Source organism: Gigantopelta aegis, chromosome 4 (genome assembly GCF_016097555.1).
Source record: "Gigantopelta aegis isolate Gae_Host chromosome 4, Gae_host_genome, whole genome shotgun sequence".
In the NCBI taxonomy this organism is placed as follows: domain Eukaryota; kingdom Metazoa; phylum Mollusca; class Gastropoda; order Neomphalida; family Peltospiridae; genus Gigantopelta; species Gigantopelta aegis.
The window spans coordinates 75,510,985-75,532,642 of record NC_054702.1 but is presented as its reverse complement, the minus strand read 5'-3'; the positions used below and the strand labels follow the sequence as shown (position 1 = coordinate 75,532,642).

Below are 21,658 nucleotides of genomic sequence, written 5' to 3'. Positions count from 1 at the left end.
GAGTCATTTAAGATATTATCATATTAAACATTGATATTTAATCCTTTTGAAAATGACTCTCCTTGAACTATCATCACGGGACTGATGAAGAGCCAGAGTGATAGCTCTCCTTAAATGGCGAGCTCTGCACTACCACACAAATCAGACTCCAAATCATGACACCAAACACACGGATTTTATTCCAATAACACCCTCGACAACATCTTAATTCCTTTTATCCGGTTAACTGGTCGCAAACTGCACATAACCTGCTCAATTAGATGGACCATCAAATGGCCAATATGCATGAAATACATTATTTATGTACCTGATTCGTCTTTGATTAAACTTCTTTTTAATCTGACGACCTCTGTGTAATGAGGTGCAACACTTGCACCAATGATCTTGCAGCTATAAACTACCCCACGTGAAAATCTATATCACTGCCTGCAATGATCCACAGTGGTAAAATCTTTTTCACTTCATTAATAAGCTAAGAACTAATCAGCTGACCATGGTCTTAATCATTAGAATAAATTTAATCAAATTAAGCTAACGTGAGTAGAAACTAAATAATAAATTATGTTCTGGAATGTGATCTTGATTACAAATTCGAGAAATAAATTCCAGCTGATTTTATATTAAGTTTTGTAATGTTTGGCATGTCAACTATGGCATCATGACATTGATTTCTGATGTTTTTTTTAAATTTAACGTTCATTCAGTTTATTTCATTTTCAACTTGGTGGTTTTTCTTACATCTAACTAAGGTTCTAGCAGCTAGTCCTGGGCAGACACATCAGGTACATGTATATAGGCTGTTGTTTAGGATGGGTTAATAGTTAGTTGTTTAAAAATTAAAAAAAATAATTAGTTAGTTGTTAGTGGCTAGTGAACGAAAAGTTGGTGTGGTGCGTGTTCTTACACTGGTCTTCATAATGACCCATTAAAACTGGGAGCTGGAACCAGGATATGAACATGGTACACATGTCTGATGGCTTAACCACTACGCCTGGTATTCTGACCTTTGATGGGAAGTATGTATATTAGATTTTGCTCAAATATGGTCAATGGTATACTAAATCAACAGTTAAAAGTTAAAGTTTGTTTTAACACTAGAGCAGATTGATTAATTAATCATTAGCTATTGGATGTCAAACATTTGGCAACTGTGCAACACAGTTTTTTAGAAGAAACCTGTGCAGCAAGGGATCATTTATATGCATTTTTCTATAGATAGGAAAGCATATACCACAGTCTTTGCTATACCAGTCACAGAGCACTGGTTGGGATGGGAAAAATATAAAGTGTCCACTAATATGTTCGATCATATAATCCAAACAGCCAAGATGAGGATTAAACATATTGAGCTACAGTACATGTATATCCTGTCCTCCCCTTCCCCAATTCAACACTCCCATTCTTTCTCAAAAGATCTCAAACCATAAAATTAGTACAGTTTTAAACTGCCTAGCTATTGATTATTACGGTATAGCTGACAAATAAAAATATTTTCAAGTACTTTATGAAAATGTTGAATGTTTTCTTCAACAACACCTGATTTTTATTCCTCCATATATGAGGACATTGCCATCCTGACTGTTAAGTGACTCCATGACGGTTCATAGGAAAATGTAATTAGTCTTTTGAAAGACCAGCTTCAGTGTCAGACAGCGGAGGAGCGTGCCATGGCAGCTGATGGTCACTAACCTGCCGGGCAGGCTGGTCATTGTAGACATATCAAAGAAACATGATACCAGTACTAAAAAAGATGCCATATTCATGGGTCTTTAAGACAAAACTTGACACTACTTTAAGAAACTTGGATTTTTACCATGTTCATCTTACATAGACATCCACATAATGAGCCAAGAAAATACATTCAATCTTCATTTTATATTCACTATGAGAGAGAAAATTGCAGAAATCAGTGAAATCAGTTATGTACCTAAACGAAAGAAGGAAATGTTTTGTTTAACGACGCACTCAACACATTTTATTTATGGTTATATGGCATCAGACATATGGTTAAGAACCATACAGATATTAAGAGAGGAAACCCGCTGTCGCCACTTCATGGACTACTTTTTTTGATTAGCAGCAAGGGTTCTTTTATATGCACCATCCCACAGACAGGGCAGTACATACCACAGCCTTTGATAAACCAGTCGTGATGCACTGGTTGGAACAAGAAATAGCCCAATGGGCCCAACGATGGAGATCGATCACAGACAAACCGCGCATCGAGCGAGTGCTTTACCACTGGGCTACATCCCATCCCTATGTACCTAAACATTTTAGGTAACCCATTTCTTTTTGCATAACCTTTTATGACCATGTAAATTATCAATAAACAAAATTTTTTAATTTTACTATAGTAATCAGAACTAGACTTGAGGTAGGGACAGGCTAAGAAAACTATAATTTTTCCTTCAGAAGCCTTACTATGATATCTTATTAAGTGTAACAACCACTTACAGTACAACATCATACAACAAATAAAATGGCATTTCTTGCTAGACTATGTTTGTCATGAATTTTTAAACCTAACACTCTTGAAATAAATACACAAAATGTGGTTCTGAACTTAATCGGTACATTACAAAGACTTAGTGCAAAAACAACATTAATTGGTCTAGCTGGGCTTCTGTGATATGTGTCAGGGATCATTCTGTTAGCGACTCATCATCACAGTTTTATTTCAAGTTTTGTAATGTAACACAATACCTACATGTATCTGACATAACCAGAACCAAATACTAGTCTACTCCTGGTATACCTGTCACATTCAAACAATACATAACCATCAACAGAATATCATTTTGTTTGATCCAGTAATCGTATTCTGCTTATACAACTGGGGAATCAAGAAAAAAGCATTATGACCTACAAATATACACATATTACAAAAACATTAACTCTCTAATATCTAGGACAGAAATACTGTGAAAAGAGAATGCATTACAGGAACTGTACTTCAAAATAGTATTAAATAATGATATGCACATCACGTGCCATGAGTATTACTAGAGAGATTTAAACACTTTATAGCTGTTATTTTACAAATCTTTTAAGCACCATCAAGACTTTCAAACCTTATCCAGTTTAAGTGGCAGAAATCATATGAATCACCACGGATGGCTTAGGAGGTGCAGTAAACCCCCTGTTGCCGATTATTTTTATTTTCATGCAGTTCTTTGCTTTAACTAAAGATAAAATATTAGCCATAATATGTACTGCTACTAGTTCCTTATAAAAATGGACCCATTTTAAAAACTGTTTGTGACTCATCTAAACTTAGTATTCCTTGAATTGCTCGTTTTTGGAAGGAATGGCTACTGTTTTATACCATTGATATTTTATGTATTTTATATCAAAATAAATAAATAAAAGTAAATAATACAAATTATTCTTAAAGTCAAACATTTACAAAAGTACATTTAATATATAAAAAAACATTTCTAAGTTTGACTGACAACAGGAATAAAAATAAATGTTTGTGATCAGTGAGAGTTATACCGGTATATAAATAAAGTTTATGTCTTGTCATGGAAAGTGATGCTAGTTTGATTTACTTCACATTAAGATGCAATTAATGTTTGCATTATGTTGACCCACACCACGACTGGTATATCAAAGGTTGTGGTATCTGCTATCCTGTCTATGAGATAGTGCATATAAAAGATCCACTGCTACTATAATAGAAAAATGTTGGGTTTCCTCTATGATCTATGTGCTCTAGTGGTGTTGTTAAACAAAACAAACTTTCACACATATATATATTTCACTCTGTTGTAACATTATCTATCCTGGTGTGTTATAGGTTTGTAGATTAACCAAAGTTAGTGTCTCTTTTCACGGGTTCAATTAAACTACTTTAGTGTTTGCTTTATGTTAACACATTCTAATAGGAATCCTGAAGAATAGCAAGTAGAATTATCTGGATGTATGTGTTTCCACACCTAATATGACACTCATCATTTTCACTAAACTTTTTGTGATAATTTCAGTTCTGGTCAACTTTATAAATAGCTAGCATACCAGTGGCTTCACTAACTGCAAATTATTGGTAGTTTATTTATTTCATTGATTGATTTGTTGAAGCTCAATCAAGGTTGTAGGAGAAGCAATTACTCTGCAGATTAGCGACATCCGATGCTGGTCTGCTGTTATTAAGACTTTAGATCAGAAGAATGAGCTACACAAGGAACATCAGGTGGGGTTTTTTTCAATTTGTAAAACTGATTTGCCTTGAATCAGTCCCATTGTCACAATGATATCCATCTCTATTCATACAGAAACATCTGGTGACCCTAAACAATTATTATGACTATAGAGAAAAAGAATAAGCTATATCAAGAATATCAACTTGTCACAAATGATTTTCCATCTCTACTGACATAAACAAAATGTCATAATTATTTAGTTTACTCACTCACTATTTCCACAAGTCTAACACTTAATATCGACTGACTGAACAGTGTGCCAAGGTAATGTTTAATAAAAGTTCTTTATGGTACAAGCAGAGCAAGGTTTTTGTTTCTAAAAAAAACTACATCATACATGTCTTTGTTGCCAAACAAGCCAGGAGCTACAGGAGTTTTACGGATAAGTGATCATAACATTTTACTATCTAATGCCAAGAACAATACTGTAAAACTGCTAGCATTGTGATTCATAAATGTAGCATTAATGACTTGGACAGACACGGTAACCAAACAGGTTGTGTTGTAACCTTCAGGTTTGCCTACATTTTTACAACTAAATATAATGGCAGACAGTAACTATTCTCAAAAAAAGTTACTGACAGCTAAAACCTTCTCAAAACTGGACACTCTATAAACCTGAATTCTTTCAAAACCAGACATTTTTACGGTTCTCTTTTAAACATCAGTACAGAATATAACCTCTTTAAACTGGATACCCCTTAAAACAGACTTTTTGCTTAGTCCCATGGGTGTCCGGCTTAGAGATGTTTCATTGTATGTATAACAACATAACAACCAATTGGAAGAAGTGGATCCATATATAGGACCAAGAAATATTTTTAATGTTATTAACCAATAATGCATTTAAATCACCTCTTGACAGATTTCCAGAGTCAACAGATTCACTTTTGGACAGGAAATGAAAATTAGTATAACAATGCCCCAATATGCTCATTAATCAACTCATATATATATGTGTGAATTAAAATGAAGATTTTTTTTATTATTATACATTGTTTCACCCAAAAATGTTACTTTGAAAGAGTAAATCTTACAAAAATAATGTAATTTTATATTGAGGACCAAGGTGCTAAAATATGTTGAGTCCTACAGGTACCTAAGGTCTATGATAGTTTGTCCGATGACAGCACTGACAGATTCAGAGGGATGTCACAGCGGTCCTGTGATCTCCCTTACTCATTTGAAGAGCCCTTTTAATGACTTTTTTTTAAAATTCCTTTTAAATTTATCATCCACAAAATACAACATTAAATTGATGTGAAAATGCATTTCTCAGTCACTTTGGCAGCTTTGCTCATTTGCCGTAACAAACTGAAATTGACCATTTTAGAATTTTCTGACCACCCCCCCCCCCCCCTTACAAATTCCTGGATCCCTCTCTGGACAGGTTGTGGTATTTGCTATCTTGTCCATGTGAAAGAACATATAAATATACCTTGGTAGGTGTAATGCAAAGAGCAGCATGCCTAGGACATAATGGTTGAAATTTAGTTAAGACATAAAAAAGTTGCATCACATCTCATACTGGTCATCAAGTACATTGGTCCTTGTCTCCATATGCACTAGCACCAGCAATCCAGCAGACAAGAGCAGCTGTTACCTTGAATAACAGCCTCATAATTGCCTATTCATGCAAGTTTAGCACAATTAAGTGCTCCTTAATATCATATTAATCCTGTGTTGCATGGCCAGGCTCCTGCTGGTGTTTGCTGCCAATTTCTGCAAACAAAACACACCAAACTCCAGCCTGCCTCAGGGCCTTGGTGCCAGCATCCGCACCAAATTGGTTTTCAGCTAGTTATTTCATAGCCACCAGCCTTCAGGTCTGACACTGTGACTACCGCATGAACCAGGATGACTTTATTAACAACAAAGCTCTTTATGAAGCAAGAACGTTCTTCGGAGAGAAAAAACGGAAAAAAAACAACAACAAAAACCATGTAGCAGGGGGGAAAAAATGCTAGAAGATACACGCCTTGTAATAAGTTGATAGAATTTCAGATTTTGGCATTAATTTCTTTTTCTACGGGATCAAGGCAATATCCTGCCCAACTAATGGTGAGAAATCCATGTCTGCAGTTTAACGTCCATGCTATTATATCGCTTTAGTGAAAATATTAAGCCTTGTGGGATCTAAAGAAGTGTTTAATAACATCATTAAATTAATCTTGTAACACTGTAATGTTTTCAGCTGGATGAAAACAAGGCTTAATATGCATCACAAAAGAAAATAAACTCCCACAATTTCTTAAAAAAAAAATAGACACCAATTCCTTTGTACAAATTGAATGACTTTCTAGTTGCAGAATAGAATCCAACTGATCTAGGCCACAAATGAGTTTAAGGAACTAAGTGACACATCTATTAAACAGCAAGTCAACAGATTCAGTGATTACTTAGATTAGTCACTTTCAAAGAAGTATTTCATTACTACAGACAGCAATATGTAGCTTCAAGGTCAACTGGCCTTAGTTAAAGGTACAATAGATCAGAGGTTAACAACATTTGGTTAAGATGAAATAGCTTGGAGGTTAGTGGCACTTTGTTGAGTTCAACAACAGTTGGTTGAGGTGCAGTACATCAGAGATTAAGAGTATCTGGTTAAGGGGAATCAGCTTGGAGGTTAGTGACACTTTGTTGAGTTTTAACAACACTTGATTTGGTGCAGTACATCAGAGGTTAACAGCATTTGGTTCAGGGAAATCAGCTTGGAGGTTAGTGGCTTTTTGTTGAGGTGTAGTAGACCAGAGGTAAAGAACACTTAGAGATTGTGTAACAGCTTGGAGGTTAGTGACACTTGGTTGACATGCAATACCTCAGAGGTTAACAGCACTTGGATGATCTACAACCAAGTACAATACATTGATATTTAAATACTTTTAGGTAGCATTAATGAAGATTTGGCAGGGCTTTTAAGCAGAAGTAAGAAAACAAAGTGAATATTGGAACATGTGGATGTGCGTATTACAAAGCTACGTGTAAATCAGCTGATGTTATTCTTACCTTTCCTGTGTGGAACCCAGCTGCCTCTAGAGAACTTTCTACTTTTTTGCGGTCTTCTCGATTAACTGCTACCATCTTCTGAACACTAAAATAAAATATTCAGATGAAAATATTAATCATTTCTGTAAAATTTCTATTTCTCACACTTTTTAAAGAGACTGTCCTGAGTTTGTAGACAATGAAAGATGTTTCTGACTAATTTTAACAATGTTTACCACTACATTGAGGTCATGACCTTTGTTGCCTTGTTAAATAGAAAGATTATTAATATTTTATATAAAGAGTTTGCATTAATAACATTTAGTATAGATTTTTAGATAAACTAATGGTTTTGTTAGTTTGACTAAAAATATCTAACTGGTTGATACAGAAGCACTGTCAATAGTTGCCTCCTATTTGCCAGTCAAAATGATATTAGTATTAAAATTACAAAAAGTTATTTTAAAACAATACTCATTTCAAAGAAAAGCTACACATGCATACCAAAGTTATATTGGATGGTATTAAAAAACATTTAGGTTTCAGTTTACTTTGAATATTAATTATTGGAATAAAAAAGGTGATAGAGTTTCAAAGTTTCACCATCAATTTTATTCACATTATTAAGCTTTGATGTTGGCTAACCTTGCTCTTTGATGATTTTGAAAGCTGAAATTATTATAAATCTACATCTGCATTCTGAAAATATGGGCTAATACCTGGGTACTTAACTCTAAACAATAGTGTTCTTACAGCACACCCACACATAAAGCCTTTCAAGTAGCGATTCTCAAAAAGCACCTAAATCTTGTATGCATATCACTTAATCAATACTACAGAAAAAGAGCATTAGACCATTCCAATCTTCCAAAAGTGAACTGAATTATGTTTTTTTAATTTGACATTGTAGCTACAATTCTCATTAATTGGAATTTATTTAGCACATTATTTCCATAGTTCTCATACAACACCATTCTGACTGGAATGAGAATATGTGAGAAGTGATTGTTTGGCGCTTAAAAAATAAAAATAAAAACCAACATTAAAAGAGAGTTCTCTACACTATTTGCTGCTTGCTTCTCCTAACTGTGCCATATATACTGAACAAAATAAGAAACTTCCGCTAACTTTGCTTGAATATAACTTGATGAAAACAAACCGGGGGAATAATTGTTATATATGCGTTTAAAGAGTGTTCCATGATGCATCGTTTGGTGCAAAAATCATGGCCATAGGTTAACAGAAACTGGAAGAAATTTTGACCAAGTGTGGTAGGGGTTCGTTGACGTTAGCGGGTGGGTTGGGACGACGCCTCAATCGTCTGTCCAGACTATCCCAGACATGCTCGATGGAGTTGAGATCAGGACTTTAGCAGGCCAGTCATCAATGAAATCAATGTTATTTGTCCTAAGAAAATTTACAGTGTCTCTAGCTGTATGAGAGGTGGCATTATCATGCTGAAAAATCGAGATGTTGGCGTTGTTATGGAACAGAGGAATGACGTGATGAGCGAGAATGTCATCGTGGTAACGTTGAGCATTTAAATTGCCATCAATGACGATAACCATGGGCAATGGCTGCCCAGACCATGACAGAACCCCCACCCCCGAAACGATCTCGTTCAAGAACACAACAGTCAGCATAGCGTTCAGTTCTCCTACGGTAGACCGCACCCTGCCATCACTATGTTATAAAGAAAATCTGGATTTATCAAAAAAAAAAGAACGGTATTCCAGCGTCGCTGTATCCAACGAGTGTGTACACATGCCCAATTAAGACGATTTAGACGATTTAGTAAGGACGTCGTGCATGTAAACCATTCTCCCGTAGACGATTACGAACAGTTTGCCTACTGATTCGGTTATTATGAAGCCCAGGTGTGTTAGCAGCAGTAGCAGTGGCAGTTTGGAATTGATTGCGCAAATGTGTCTTCATGATATAGCAGTCTTGACCACGTGTTACAATGCGTGGACGTCCATGACGTGGCAAGTCGTTGGTGCTTCCTGTCGTTCGAAATCTTACGCGAAGATTTCGTATCGCTCGACTAGAACTTCCAACATGCCTTGCAACGTCTTCTGTCGACATGCCAGCATCAAGCATGCCAATTGCCCGTTCGCGTAAATTATTGGGTATTCTTGGCATACTAAAAATGCTACAATGTAAAAAAAATTTTTTTTTTTACAAATTTTGAAGCGTTTTTGTTCACTTGACAACAATATCAGTAAGACAAGAAAAACAAATTGACCAAATACTATACGGGACATGTTGAACCATGCATGCACGAGCACATTGAATTTCACGTTGTCGATGATTAACAGTGCAAAAATAATCGATACAATTCATGAATCCTGATAATACAGCTCAAGGCTAATACTACCTATATAATTTCATTACACAATGAATTCTTTAACACAACACATACTATATGTACAAATCGGAAGTTTCTTTTTTTGTTCAGTATATATGAATGTTTATATTTGCTTGTACTATCCAGTATATTTTGTCAGGTGGATGATTTGAAAAATTAAAGTAGTGACCAGGCTTTTATTATAACTTTATATCAGTGTTGCAGATATCTGTTGCACCATTTCTACCTTGCATCACCAGTAAAACTCAATTTGTAACAGTAAAACTTGCTCATTAACATCTACAGATAGTCAAGTACAACACAGTTATCCCCTAAATGATATATACATATACATATATACATGTACATATATGGCTCTGCTAAGGTGTTATCAACGAAACTAAATATGTGACAGTAAAAGTACTAAAACCACCAAAATACATCAGCAGAGCAAAAGACAACACAGTAGATAGTTATTATCTAGATTCCAGTGGTTTAATTACTTTCTCTCATTAATTGTGCTGTATATACATTATGGACCAGCTGGAAGAATAACTTACTTTTCATAACAATATTTTTTCTTTCATTTTCTTCTTTTGTTCATTTCTTTAATGGCTGTACTATCTTAATTTATAGCAAAACAAAATAGGAAACAGAAAAAACAAAAAAACAAAAGAAAAAAGAAAACACTAAAAAATCCATTCATTTTTCTTCTAATCCCTTCTTAACTCTGCGTCACATGAATTATGCTTAAACCCAGGGCAAGTGGAGACATGACCTACTTTTTAATAGGGATCTTGCCATCTTGATTGAGCACAACAGACAGGCGAGTGTAGGATTTTTCTAAAAATGTGAGAGCGCTTGCATTCAGAGCCAACAGGTTCCGCGAATACTTGAAAATGTTATCTGCCCATTCCTGAAAAAAACACAAATACATACATGTAAGACATCAACACAAAGAGATTCCTTTTTAATAATCAATTTGAGCTAAACATATTCTGAGCCAATGGGTACTGGGAATACTTGAAAATGTTATCTGCCCATTCCTGAAGAAAACACAAATATACACATGTATGTTAGACATTAGTACAAAAATAATCTTTTTGAATTTAATGAAATTAGGCGAAACTCTAGTGAAGCTTCATACAAACATCAGGGGCTTTAGATCTCACTAATTGTGGCACAATGGGGACTTTTGTCTTTTCTGAGTGCAACAAGGTTCTTTTAGTTCAATATGGTCATTAACAGCTGCTGTACAGTTGTCGATATTCAGAAATGCATTTCAAGTTATTTTGACATTTCAGAGGTTTGAATTACAGCGTTTCATACTGCAGTCATGACAATTGCCATCGGTGCTGCCATTAAATTCAAGCCCTGCATTCATAAAAACTTTATTTAATAGTGAAACACATTTAAAAAGTAATAACAGCAGTAGTTAAGAAAGGAAATTGAATTTCCATACCTTAGCAGTATCCCTGTGAGAACTGACAAAGTTAATCCACTCCACATTAACAAAGTCTGTACCAAAACATACGGACACAGTCTTTTCTTCCAAAGGAATATCTTGCTGCCCAATCATCAGTGTATCACGAAGCTTTCCATCCTATAAAGAAAGAACACCAGAGTGACTTACTAACTTGTTAATATTACACACACATGGGAAAACATGAGTTGTAAATATCAGTGAACTTCTACAAAAAAAAGTAATATCAATTCTAAAGATTATGCATCAGCAGCCCAGTTGAATGATAGACCCTAGTTTTTAAACATTACAGATTATTTTACACTATTAGAGCAATTTTTGATAATTAAAATCAGACATTACTTAAGATTTTATTGTTTAGATTATTCATTTCCATACATCTGAAGTGTTTCTGGTCATCTTGGTGTTTCTAATACCACAAAATGCATTTTCAGGGGTGGGAATTGGTGAACTGTAAAAAAGGAAATGAGGGGTCCCAGAAATTCTTGAAATCCTAGGTTAAAATCTGTGCCATCTGACACATTTTGGAGGAAACGACGATAAAATGCGAGGAAACGCAATGTTCCATGAGAAGGAAACAGCTAATCTGAGGAGAATTCCCACCCCTGATTTTTTTAATTTTTTAAAGTACCCATGAGTATCTCTGAGAAGTAACTGTTATGGAGATGAGCTCTAGTCTATATTTTAAGGGTATTTCCTCATTTCAATGTCACAGACTCTTGTTTCACTCTATTGTAACTTTATCCAAATGTGTTACAAGTTTGTAGATTAACCAAACTTAGTGTCTTATTTTCACAGGTCTGACAATGCCTACGTACAGTGTGAAGCCAATCTGAAAATATACATTAGTTTTGGGTCACTCATTGAGAGGTCAGAAGAAGTGTTACTATACATGTAGGTAAACAGCCTGTTTATTAATCCAACTAATTAACATAGCTGATAATAAAAATTAAATTATTTCTGTGCACTACATGGAAAATATTAAATCTCTCTTTGTCTATGGTGTATATAAAATGTGGAGGACAGGTAAATAGAAGTGTAAACATGAACATAGAAAGTAACACCTATATGTACCATGTTACCTTTACAGACAAAACAGTGTTATAAATAATTAATAATCTTGGCAGGTGTGATGTAATGCTAAAAGAAGGCACTGGACAAAAACGTAACTGTTATGAAGGAATACTTTGTTTGATCTGTCAATATCTAGAGTAATATGAATGAAACCAGAAGATTGATTAAATTTTTCCAGGTTTGAAATCTATAATACTCCATTTTCCATATAATCTTCCACACAAAAAAAAGAGAAAAAAAAGGGAGTACATTTCTTCCTATAAAAGATTAACTGTATAATTTTCAGTTTAAAAAAAATAAAAAAATCTTTACAGTCATAACTGTGAAATACTGATTTTATAGTTTTATTCAACATCCTAAATCTGTACAATGTAATCAACATTTGAATTCAGTGTTGGAATCAGATGCAATTTTTGTGACCAATGATTAATTTGCTAAAATTTATCACTGACCAAATAATAATTAATTAAAATATACATTGTTTGAGGTACTAATTCTTGTCAGTAATGCAGGTGTTGTTTTTAAATTTCCACATGCATCATTAATGCACCAACTACCACAGAACTAGAAAGGAAGTTTATATCTCTGTATTAGGCATCAACCAATCAGGGATAAAAATGACACTGGTAAAAACAATGTGGTTCTGTCCTGAACATGAGATCTGGCACAAATCAGAACTTGTGCCCAGGATGGACGTGTCTGAACCTTAAGTGGATATGGGCACGTTAATAGAGTTTTTCATCCTTCTTACAATGTGGACATTTTTGCAAGGTCTTGAAAAGTAAGGGGAACTGGAACAGTTTTTGGGTAGTGCTAAAATCTAGAACACTGGGGAAATCTAGAAGATTTTCATCTCAAATCTATTATTAAGTTAATTTTGAAGTTTGGTTTAACAGATTAGAGAGTTAAAGTTTGTTTTGTTTAATGATACTAATAGAGCACACTGACATATTAGTCATCAGCTATTTGATGTCAAATATTTGTTAACTGTGACACATAGTTTTCAGAGAAAATCCAATTCATTTTTACATTAGCAACAAGGGATCTTTTATATATACTTTTCCACAGACATGACAGCATGCCTTTGATATACCAGTCATTGGGCACTGGGTGGGATAGGAAGAAAACTAATCAGAGAATGGGTCCACTGAGGGATTCAATCTTTTGACCAAAACACCTTGGTCCTTAACAAGAATGAAAGAAATCCATTGCACCATGCACAGATTACACCTGATGATTAATATCAGGCTGTTTAGTGTGAGCATTTTACCATTTAACAGGATAGTACATAATATTGTCATGAAGCACTGTCTGAAATAGGAAAATACCCAATGGTCTATCAAGGTAGATCGATTAGAATTACAACCAAACTCCCAACTACAAAAGCTATAAGACCAAGTTTGTTCTAACCATGCACTGCACTTACTTTACCATGCATTGCTCTACAAAATTATGAATCAAGTGAAACACAATACATTTCCCAGTGTGCACCAGTAACCTGTCAAATGCAGAAGATGGGATTGACAAAGTAATTGCCAAGATGCTTTCAAGAATCACCGTACTACAGATCCTGGTCCCATAAGTGCCATTTTAAGTCTTCCAGCAATGTTTGTGGAGATGGATCTGACCCAAATGGAAATGTCCACTGCAATTGACTAAGGATAATTGTTCTTCTGAAGCAGACACAAGGTAATGGATACCATACACATATATCTACTGGATCAAATGGAGCTGATATTTCCGTGTTAATGAACTGCAATGCCAGGGCAGATTAATATCACACTAAATTTAACAATCTCATGCCTTGATGACAACTTTATGACATTTTACATTAAAGGACCAGGTCATCAACTTGGCATAAAAATGACAGTGTGTTAAGGTTTATGGTTATTGAGGCTGATTACATCATTTTTTTTAAGGAGACTAAAGAATGACCACAACAAAAGCAAGTACAAGCCCATCATTCTTACATGCAATTATAGATAAAGTTTCTTTTTATTGTTGTAGAAGATTCAAACTGTCAGCGATAAAAATGTTTGAATGATTGTCACTAATGTTCATTATTATTCATACTAACATTAACACAACAACGCTGCTTTGATCTATATTTGACTCTGTATTATCATGTATGTATAGGGTGTATTCCATCAAATCAAATTCCAAAGATGGCACAGTTAACATATAGCTGAAGAGGCTACATACACCATACAACCTTTCAATCACAACACTTTACTCTTAAGGTAATAAAACAAAATTTGACAATCTTGCTTGTTTTAGATAAAAACAACAACCCAGAAGTGTCACTAGCTACCTAAGAACTTCAACAAAAAAAAAAAAAAAAAAAAAAAAAAAAAAAAGAAGAAGAAAAAAGTTGTGATCATTTTATTGGCACACCACCTATATTTCCAGCAAAATACTAGTTCAAATGAAAATACATGCAATTATTGGCCACATAATATAGGCAACATATACACATATTTTTACTTTTGCAGTTTACAGCCAAATTAAACATGAAAGTTAGTTCAATATTTAAAAGAATAATTTCAGTAAAAGAAGTGAGATCTCACCCTCTGTATTGGCAAGCTCACAATGATTATGGTAGTATCACCATGCACGTGGGTGCAAACAATGCAGACTACATCTATAAACTTTTGTGTTGCTATGCCCACCAACAATACATTATTTAAGATAAGATGAAGCAAACACTAAAGATGCAATGAACTGTAATAATAATGGTGCTACATATAGCATTCCAACATAGGTTCTTCACTATTCACAAGAGAAATGTTACAGAAGATGAACAGATCTAAATACAGACAATGCCTATTGATCAATCTCTAACAATAGTAACATTCTATAAAACATTCATAAATATATATATTTTTTGTTCTTTTTTAAATCTTACAGAAATTACCATATGAAAATGACTGGTATTTGTAAGGGACATATTTTCACTCAAAATATACTAGTATATATTAACAAATATTTGATTATCATTTTCAAGTTTAAAATCTATTTGAACTTTGCTAAAGTCTAAGTCAAAACTATTTACTTAAGTTTTTTTTTTTATAAATGCCTTTTATCCATGAATCCCTTTGTGGATAATATTTGCTGGTTTCTAAACATATTTACTCTAAAAGTCCATCCCTTAGTTCAATACCCATATCCTACCTCAGTCTTTAATGCAAGCTATAATAATAAAACAGCCAAAATTAGCTATAAATTGCAATGTTCCGTATTCAAATGCCTGGTCAATATCAGCAGAGTAACCTGACCTAAGTGGTACCAAAATGAAATGTATTTCGGTGAAACAATATGCGCGTGTCAGAAATGTCCGGTAGCACACAAAATACCTTTAACAATAAATCAATGACTTGGCTTGAAAACATATTTATTATGATACATAATGAGGCCGATAAGGCTGTTTCTGTAATCGATGGTCTATGCATTACAATCACCATTTTAAACCCCGGCCTAGCAAATGGCAGAACATTACTAGCCAGCGGTTCAATATAGACATGACTATCAAATGTATTGCAACTGGAAGGCAATTCATCAATGGAAGCTTGGGATTTGCATTCTCTTGACATAATGAGTGGGCTGCAGTCTGGTGTTATTGTGTGTGGATGAGGTGTCATCGGTTACAGGGTTGACCCCTGTCAGTTGACATTTCACATACCAAGCTGTGCTCCACAAATAAAGAAATCAAAGGCTATAGTAGTTGCTATGTATGGGAAAGTACAGTCAAACCTGCTCTAGCAGTCACTTACTGTTGACAAACAGTGCCAGTACCAGTAACAATCATAGTATTTCAAGGCACTGTTCAAGATAGTAATAATCATAAACATACATGTATGTCTCAGGCATCCCTAATTTCACCAACTCCAGAGGCTGGTTATTCAAATGTTAGTTAGCATAACCAGTGGTTAACAGAAATTAATAAAACTAATGACTGAATTTATACAAATAATAATTGAAATTATAAAGATGAAACATGATTTTGAACAACCAATTGCATCAATACAAAATCTAGTTTATTTTGTATTTGTGCAAAAATAATGAAAAGTATTTTTTTTTAGACTAAGCCTGGGTTAATTTAACTATGCCTCAAATAAACAGGCCATGGATCTACCCCTGATATTCTTATAAAATGTTCCAGCTAGTATTTGTTAATATTATCCAACCATTCCCATCTTAACGCCTGTTTCTAAAAGGCATACATATTGATTGTTTGCAACTTGCATACAATCTTGTTAAGTCAAAGTACAGTTCCAGTTGTTGCCTAATTTGCATACTTATGTCACAGCTAATGTACTAAAATGTAATTAAAGCCACCTTAGTGCAATGTGTAATCTTGATGGGAATGGAACACAGTTGCAGTGAAAGCCTCCAGAGGAAGAGGTCAAATTGGAACCGATGTGTAAGACATTGCCTGGTGCATTTAATACATGGGCAGCAGATAACAGTAATCACAGTGTCATCCCCAAAACAAAACAAAGCCGGAAACACTCCTTATCCTAGAGGAATTATTTAGCCTGAAGGTTGGGAATTATGTCCATGCATCAAACAGCACAATTGTAGGAGCATTTACGTCTTGGCTGACAACACATTAAATACAAGATAGAAGAATTGTGTGGAATTACATATTTTGATTAACCCTAAACTGATTTAATGTCACCCACAGTTGCAGCTCCCAAAGATGTTCATCTTAAAATGGATAAAAAAAACCCCATATTTATCTATATATTAAATTTTTAATTTATTTTATAAAAGAAATACTTTGTGATATAAAATTCAAAATTAATCTAATTCTTTTAAGAGGGACATAAACTTTATATGAAATGGTAGCAAGTTTAATATTCTATTTATCCATAAGTAATTTCAATTTATACAATATTAAACTCATTTGACTGACATTCTGGTAAGAATGTGGCATTGGCCAATCATACATGTATGATGATGAGGTGTTATGTTTCATTTTAATGCGACCTAACACACTGATATGAACCCAGATATTTTTAAACATAATAAATGATAATATACATTTACTAGTTGTAACCCATGCTATGCATGATGAGGCCTAATTCTCCCTAAAATATAACTGCTGTGTAGATAGCTAGCTCTCATTAACCAAGGCTATATACATAGCTTCCATCTTTATAACCACTTCTATGTTTAGAAAGATGGCAGCCTCCATTATGATTGTATTTATGGAATTCATCTTTGGACACAATATATAACGCAATGTGTGTACAGTAGTTGACTGGACCTGAGTGCAAAAAGATTTTTGTGAAATGTGGCATTGAGTAAGTACAAAGATGGCGTTTAGTAATGCAGCCAACACCTGCGCCCATGACAAGTGTGTGATACAACAGTTTGGAAGTTAAACCCTATGACCTGAACTGACCTGATGCAGATCAAAAGAGGAGAAGCAATAAGAATAATTGGAAACTGTTAAAAAGACCTTGTTTATTATAATATAGATAAGATAATTCAGAGTACCCACATATCGCTATACATATTTTTTTATAACACTCATTCCTACAAATATATACATGCATTACAGCATACATAATTTCTTACAATACTCATTGCTACTAATAGCTGTTGTTTAAATAACATGCTGCTGCAGTGTCGTTAAACAAATATCCCTTTCCAGTAATGAAAGGGTGCTTGTCAGTCTGCTTGCACAGTATTGCTTCAACTCAACATTCATTTACAAATCAAACAGAAGCCACATGGGTCTGTGAGAAATCTAACCAAACCCAGCCATCAAGCCCATAGTGCATCTTCTTATATCTATGAACCACAGATGGGCTTTTCTAGGTCTTTATACCAAAATTAATTATACCGAAACATCATCCAATTACTTACTGCAATAGTGGGGAAAATGGTTCAAGCAGAAAGATTAATTTCCTGGACACAGGTGTTGGTACGGGATAAATCTGTCTTCTCCACGTAGAAGACTGGCATCGATTATGCAAGACAATAGTCGAAATGACATCATGACACGTCACCTTGTCGCAGTATGAAGTTAATGAAGTTATATAAAGATTACTGGCTGTGTTTTTGTTAGAAGTCTCTTAGGGTTTGTGTGATTTGTAAATTAATGTGCAATTTGTAGCAATCTGTGTGAAATAACAATGTTTACAAGGGAGTGTGATGGGATGGAAAAGCTGTTACTTTTCTAAAAATCCCTACTGGATGTGCTGTTCTTATTTTTGTTGTTGAGTATGTATCATCATCAGTAGACCCAGTGTATCCATTTCAATATCACCATTGGTAGAACCAAGGACTCAATTTCTACATCACTATCAGTAGAACTAAGGACTCAATTTCTACATCACCATCAGTAGAACTAAGGACTCAGTTTCTACATCACCATCAGTAGAACTAAGGATTCAATTTCTACATCACCATCAGTAGAACTAAGGACTCAATTTCTACACCACTATCAGTAGAACTAAGGACTCAATTTCTACATCACCATCAGTAGAACTAAGGACTCAGTTTCTACATTACCATCAGTAGAACTAAGGATTCAATTTCTACATCACCATCAGTAGAACTAAGGACTCAATTTCTACATCACCATCAGTAGAACTAAGGACTCAATTTCTACATCACCATCAGTAGAACTAAGGATGCAATTTCTACATCACCATCAGTAGAACTAAGGACTCAATTTCTACACCACTATCAGTAGAACTAAGGACTCAATTTCTACATCACCATCAGAAGAACTAAGGACTCAGTTTCTACACCACCATCAGTAGAACTAAGGGCTCAATTTCTACACCACCATCAGTAGAACTAAGGGCTCAATTTCTACATCACCATCAGAAGAACTAAGGACTCAGTTTCTACACCACCATCAGTAGAACTATGGACTCAATTTCCACATCACCATCAGTAGAACTAAGGACTCGATTTCTACACCACCATCAGTAGAACTAAGGACTCAGTTTCTACATCGCCATCAGTAGAACTACGGAATCAATTTCTAGGTAACCATCAGTAGAACTATACAATCAATTTGTAGATCATAATCAAGTGAATTAACACCATCAATTGAGTTAACAAACACAAATCTGTACTTTTGTTTCCTACTGTCCACTAGAACAATTATAGTGAATACTGTTTTAAATCAATGACATGACAAATGAAAACAGATTGATTCCTAATGTGAAGCTAGATGCAACTGAACATACAAGATACTGGAAACAAATCCTTTCAGCTGAAAAGGACACCATCAGTCAAGGCAAATAATCAATACTCAAAATGGTACAAATATTCTACCAATGTTCGCAAACATGAAACAAAATCAATAATCGCCCTTCAATACATTTACCTTAAACTTTTTGATAAAATGTCACGCAAATGTGTGACAGTGACAAAGCAGACAGACAAATGGAGTCAACTGAATCGAGAAATCAATGTTAAACTTTACATCCTCGCTGAGAAAGAGAAAAACACTGTGGATACTGTAAGTGCAACTGGAGCATCTAAAGTGTTATCACATCCTAATTGATTTAAGAAAAGATTTTTTTCTCAAATTATCGAGTCCAAATTTAACGATCGAGTACAACCGAACACAATGCAAACCTTCCTTTCTAGTTTGATGCACCTTAATTGTTTTATGGCTGCACTAATGAAATTATAGTCTACATTTGCTCTTTATTCACAGGCTGGAAATGATATATTTATTATATTAATACATAAATGAGTATTTTGATGCACACCTTTTCATTAGTATTTACAATAGGAAATAAAACAGTTATGCATGTAGTTCAGTTTATTTCAATTTAATTTGATCATTCATACTTATATCCAATTAAAGATCAAGCATTCTGTTCTAGAGGTATTTATTATAATACAAAATTTCATATTTTCTATACCAAAAACTTATGTTAACATTCATTCTTTCCTTTCTTTCTTTTTCCCCTCTAAACCTTTTTCTTTCTTTACTTCTAACTTCACTGTTAACCTCATATATTACTCTCTTTTTTTATGTATCCATGTTTAACTATACTGTTGTAATGTACCATATGTATTCATATTTTGTTTATATTAGCACAATTGTAAGGTAGCGATATCAGGGCCCACAACCCTAACACTACCATATATGTTTCTGGGGTTAATAAACTATTTTTTTTAAAAAGAAAAAAAACGTTGTTGGTGGTTAATGAGAGAGAAATTGGTACAGTGGCCTTATATCTTCAGAGTTCCTATTGTACCACTAAAACTCACTATCACATAATAGAACATATTGCAGCCTTTAATTTTAACACCAGATATGGGTCTCTGGCTGGATCAAGAAATAGCCTAATGGGCCCACAGAGATCAATCATACATTAGGCAGGCACTTTACCCACCCCGCCAGTACACAGCATAAAAATACATGTATATATTAACAATTAAATTAAATTTACTAACTAATATATTTACTTACTTGTATAATCCAATAAAACATTACACCTCAGATGTATCTGACAACGTAACAACAGATTTAAGTTCCTCAAAGTACACTGTTTATTTAATTGATTATTAATTGATCCATGATCAGAAATATAGCAATTGTATAGCATTGTACACTCACTGTTATCCTATAGGCTATGTTTGTTTCTGGACACCTAGCTGACCCTACCTAGAAACAAGGCACCTGAAACACTGTAAATCCCCTCATGATTGCATGATTCTATTTCTGTATTTCAAGTTTCTTAAAATCAGATGAGAAATGAAGTTAACATTGTAAATTATATTTTTAGCAAGTGACCTTGACCTTTAACGCGAACTGGCAAAGTATGAACTCATTCAAGAAGTCCTGATCCTATTCCTATATGCAGTTTCATGTAAATCCAATGAAAAATGAAGTCACTAAAGTGGTGATGTGTTCATTTCTATTATTACTAAGTGGCCTTGACCTTTGACACTTGACATTTGAAGCTGACAGTGAAACATAAACTCATTCAAGAATATCATGATCCTAGTCATATATATGAAGTTTTTTAAAATCAAATAAGAAATGAAGTTTTTTTTACTAACAATGACCTTGTCCTTTGATACAAAAAGGTGAAATACAAACTTGTTTAAGACATCCTATTCCTATAAACGAAGTTTCATAAAAATCAGACGAGAAATGAAATTAACATGTAGGTGAAGAGGGTACATCTGCATAATATTTTATTTTAGGGATGAATGTAGTGGGGTGTTGAGGAAGCCGACCTACCCTACCTAATGTTTTTTCAAGCACATTCCTTGCAATGTTTTGTTATACCTTAGCAACAACACCTAAATTATATGCACCTTTATTCCAGACAAAACACCAAGCATGTCATATAGCAAAAGTGATAAAGAATCTCCAGCGATTTGGTATCTTAACTTTGTTTAGAGTAAGAGATGAAACTTGCATTCCACTATAACATATATAACTCCTACTGAACAGCAGCAATGGATTCTTTATATGTACGTTCCCCAGACAGAACAGCACATACCACAGCCTTTGATATATCAGTCCTGATTACAATTACAAATGAGTTAACCAATAACATATGCATAGATAAT

The 21,658-nt window shown here is 34.3% G+C and overlaps 1 protein-coding gene across 1 annotated transcript in view; it reads right to left on the bottom strand.

Moving 5' to 3' along the window:
- Positions 1-21,658, bottom strand: part of LOC121371095 (1-phosphatidylinositol 4,5-bisphosphate phosphodiesterase beta-1-like) — a 158,826-nt gene that overhangs the window by 51,540 nt on the left and 85,628 nt on the right. Inside the window, exons 4-6 of the mRNA XM_041496743.1 lie at positions 11,000-11,140; positions 10,320-10,453; positions 7,212-7,296 (exon numbers count right to left, since the gene is read on the bottom strand). Coding sequence (XP_041352677.1) covers positions 7,212-7,296; positions 10,320-10,453; positions 11,000-11,140 — 360 coding nt within the window. The remainder of the gene's footprint in view (positions 1-7,211; positions 7,297-10,319; positions 10,454-10,999; positions 11,141-21,658) is intronic.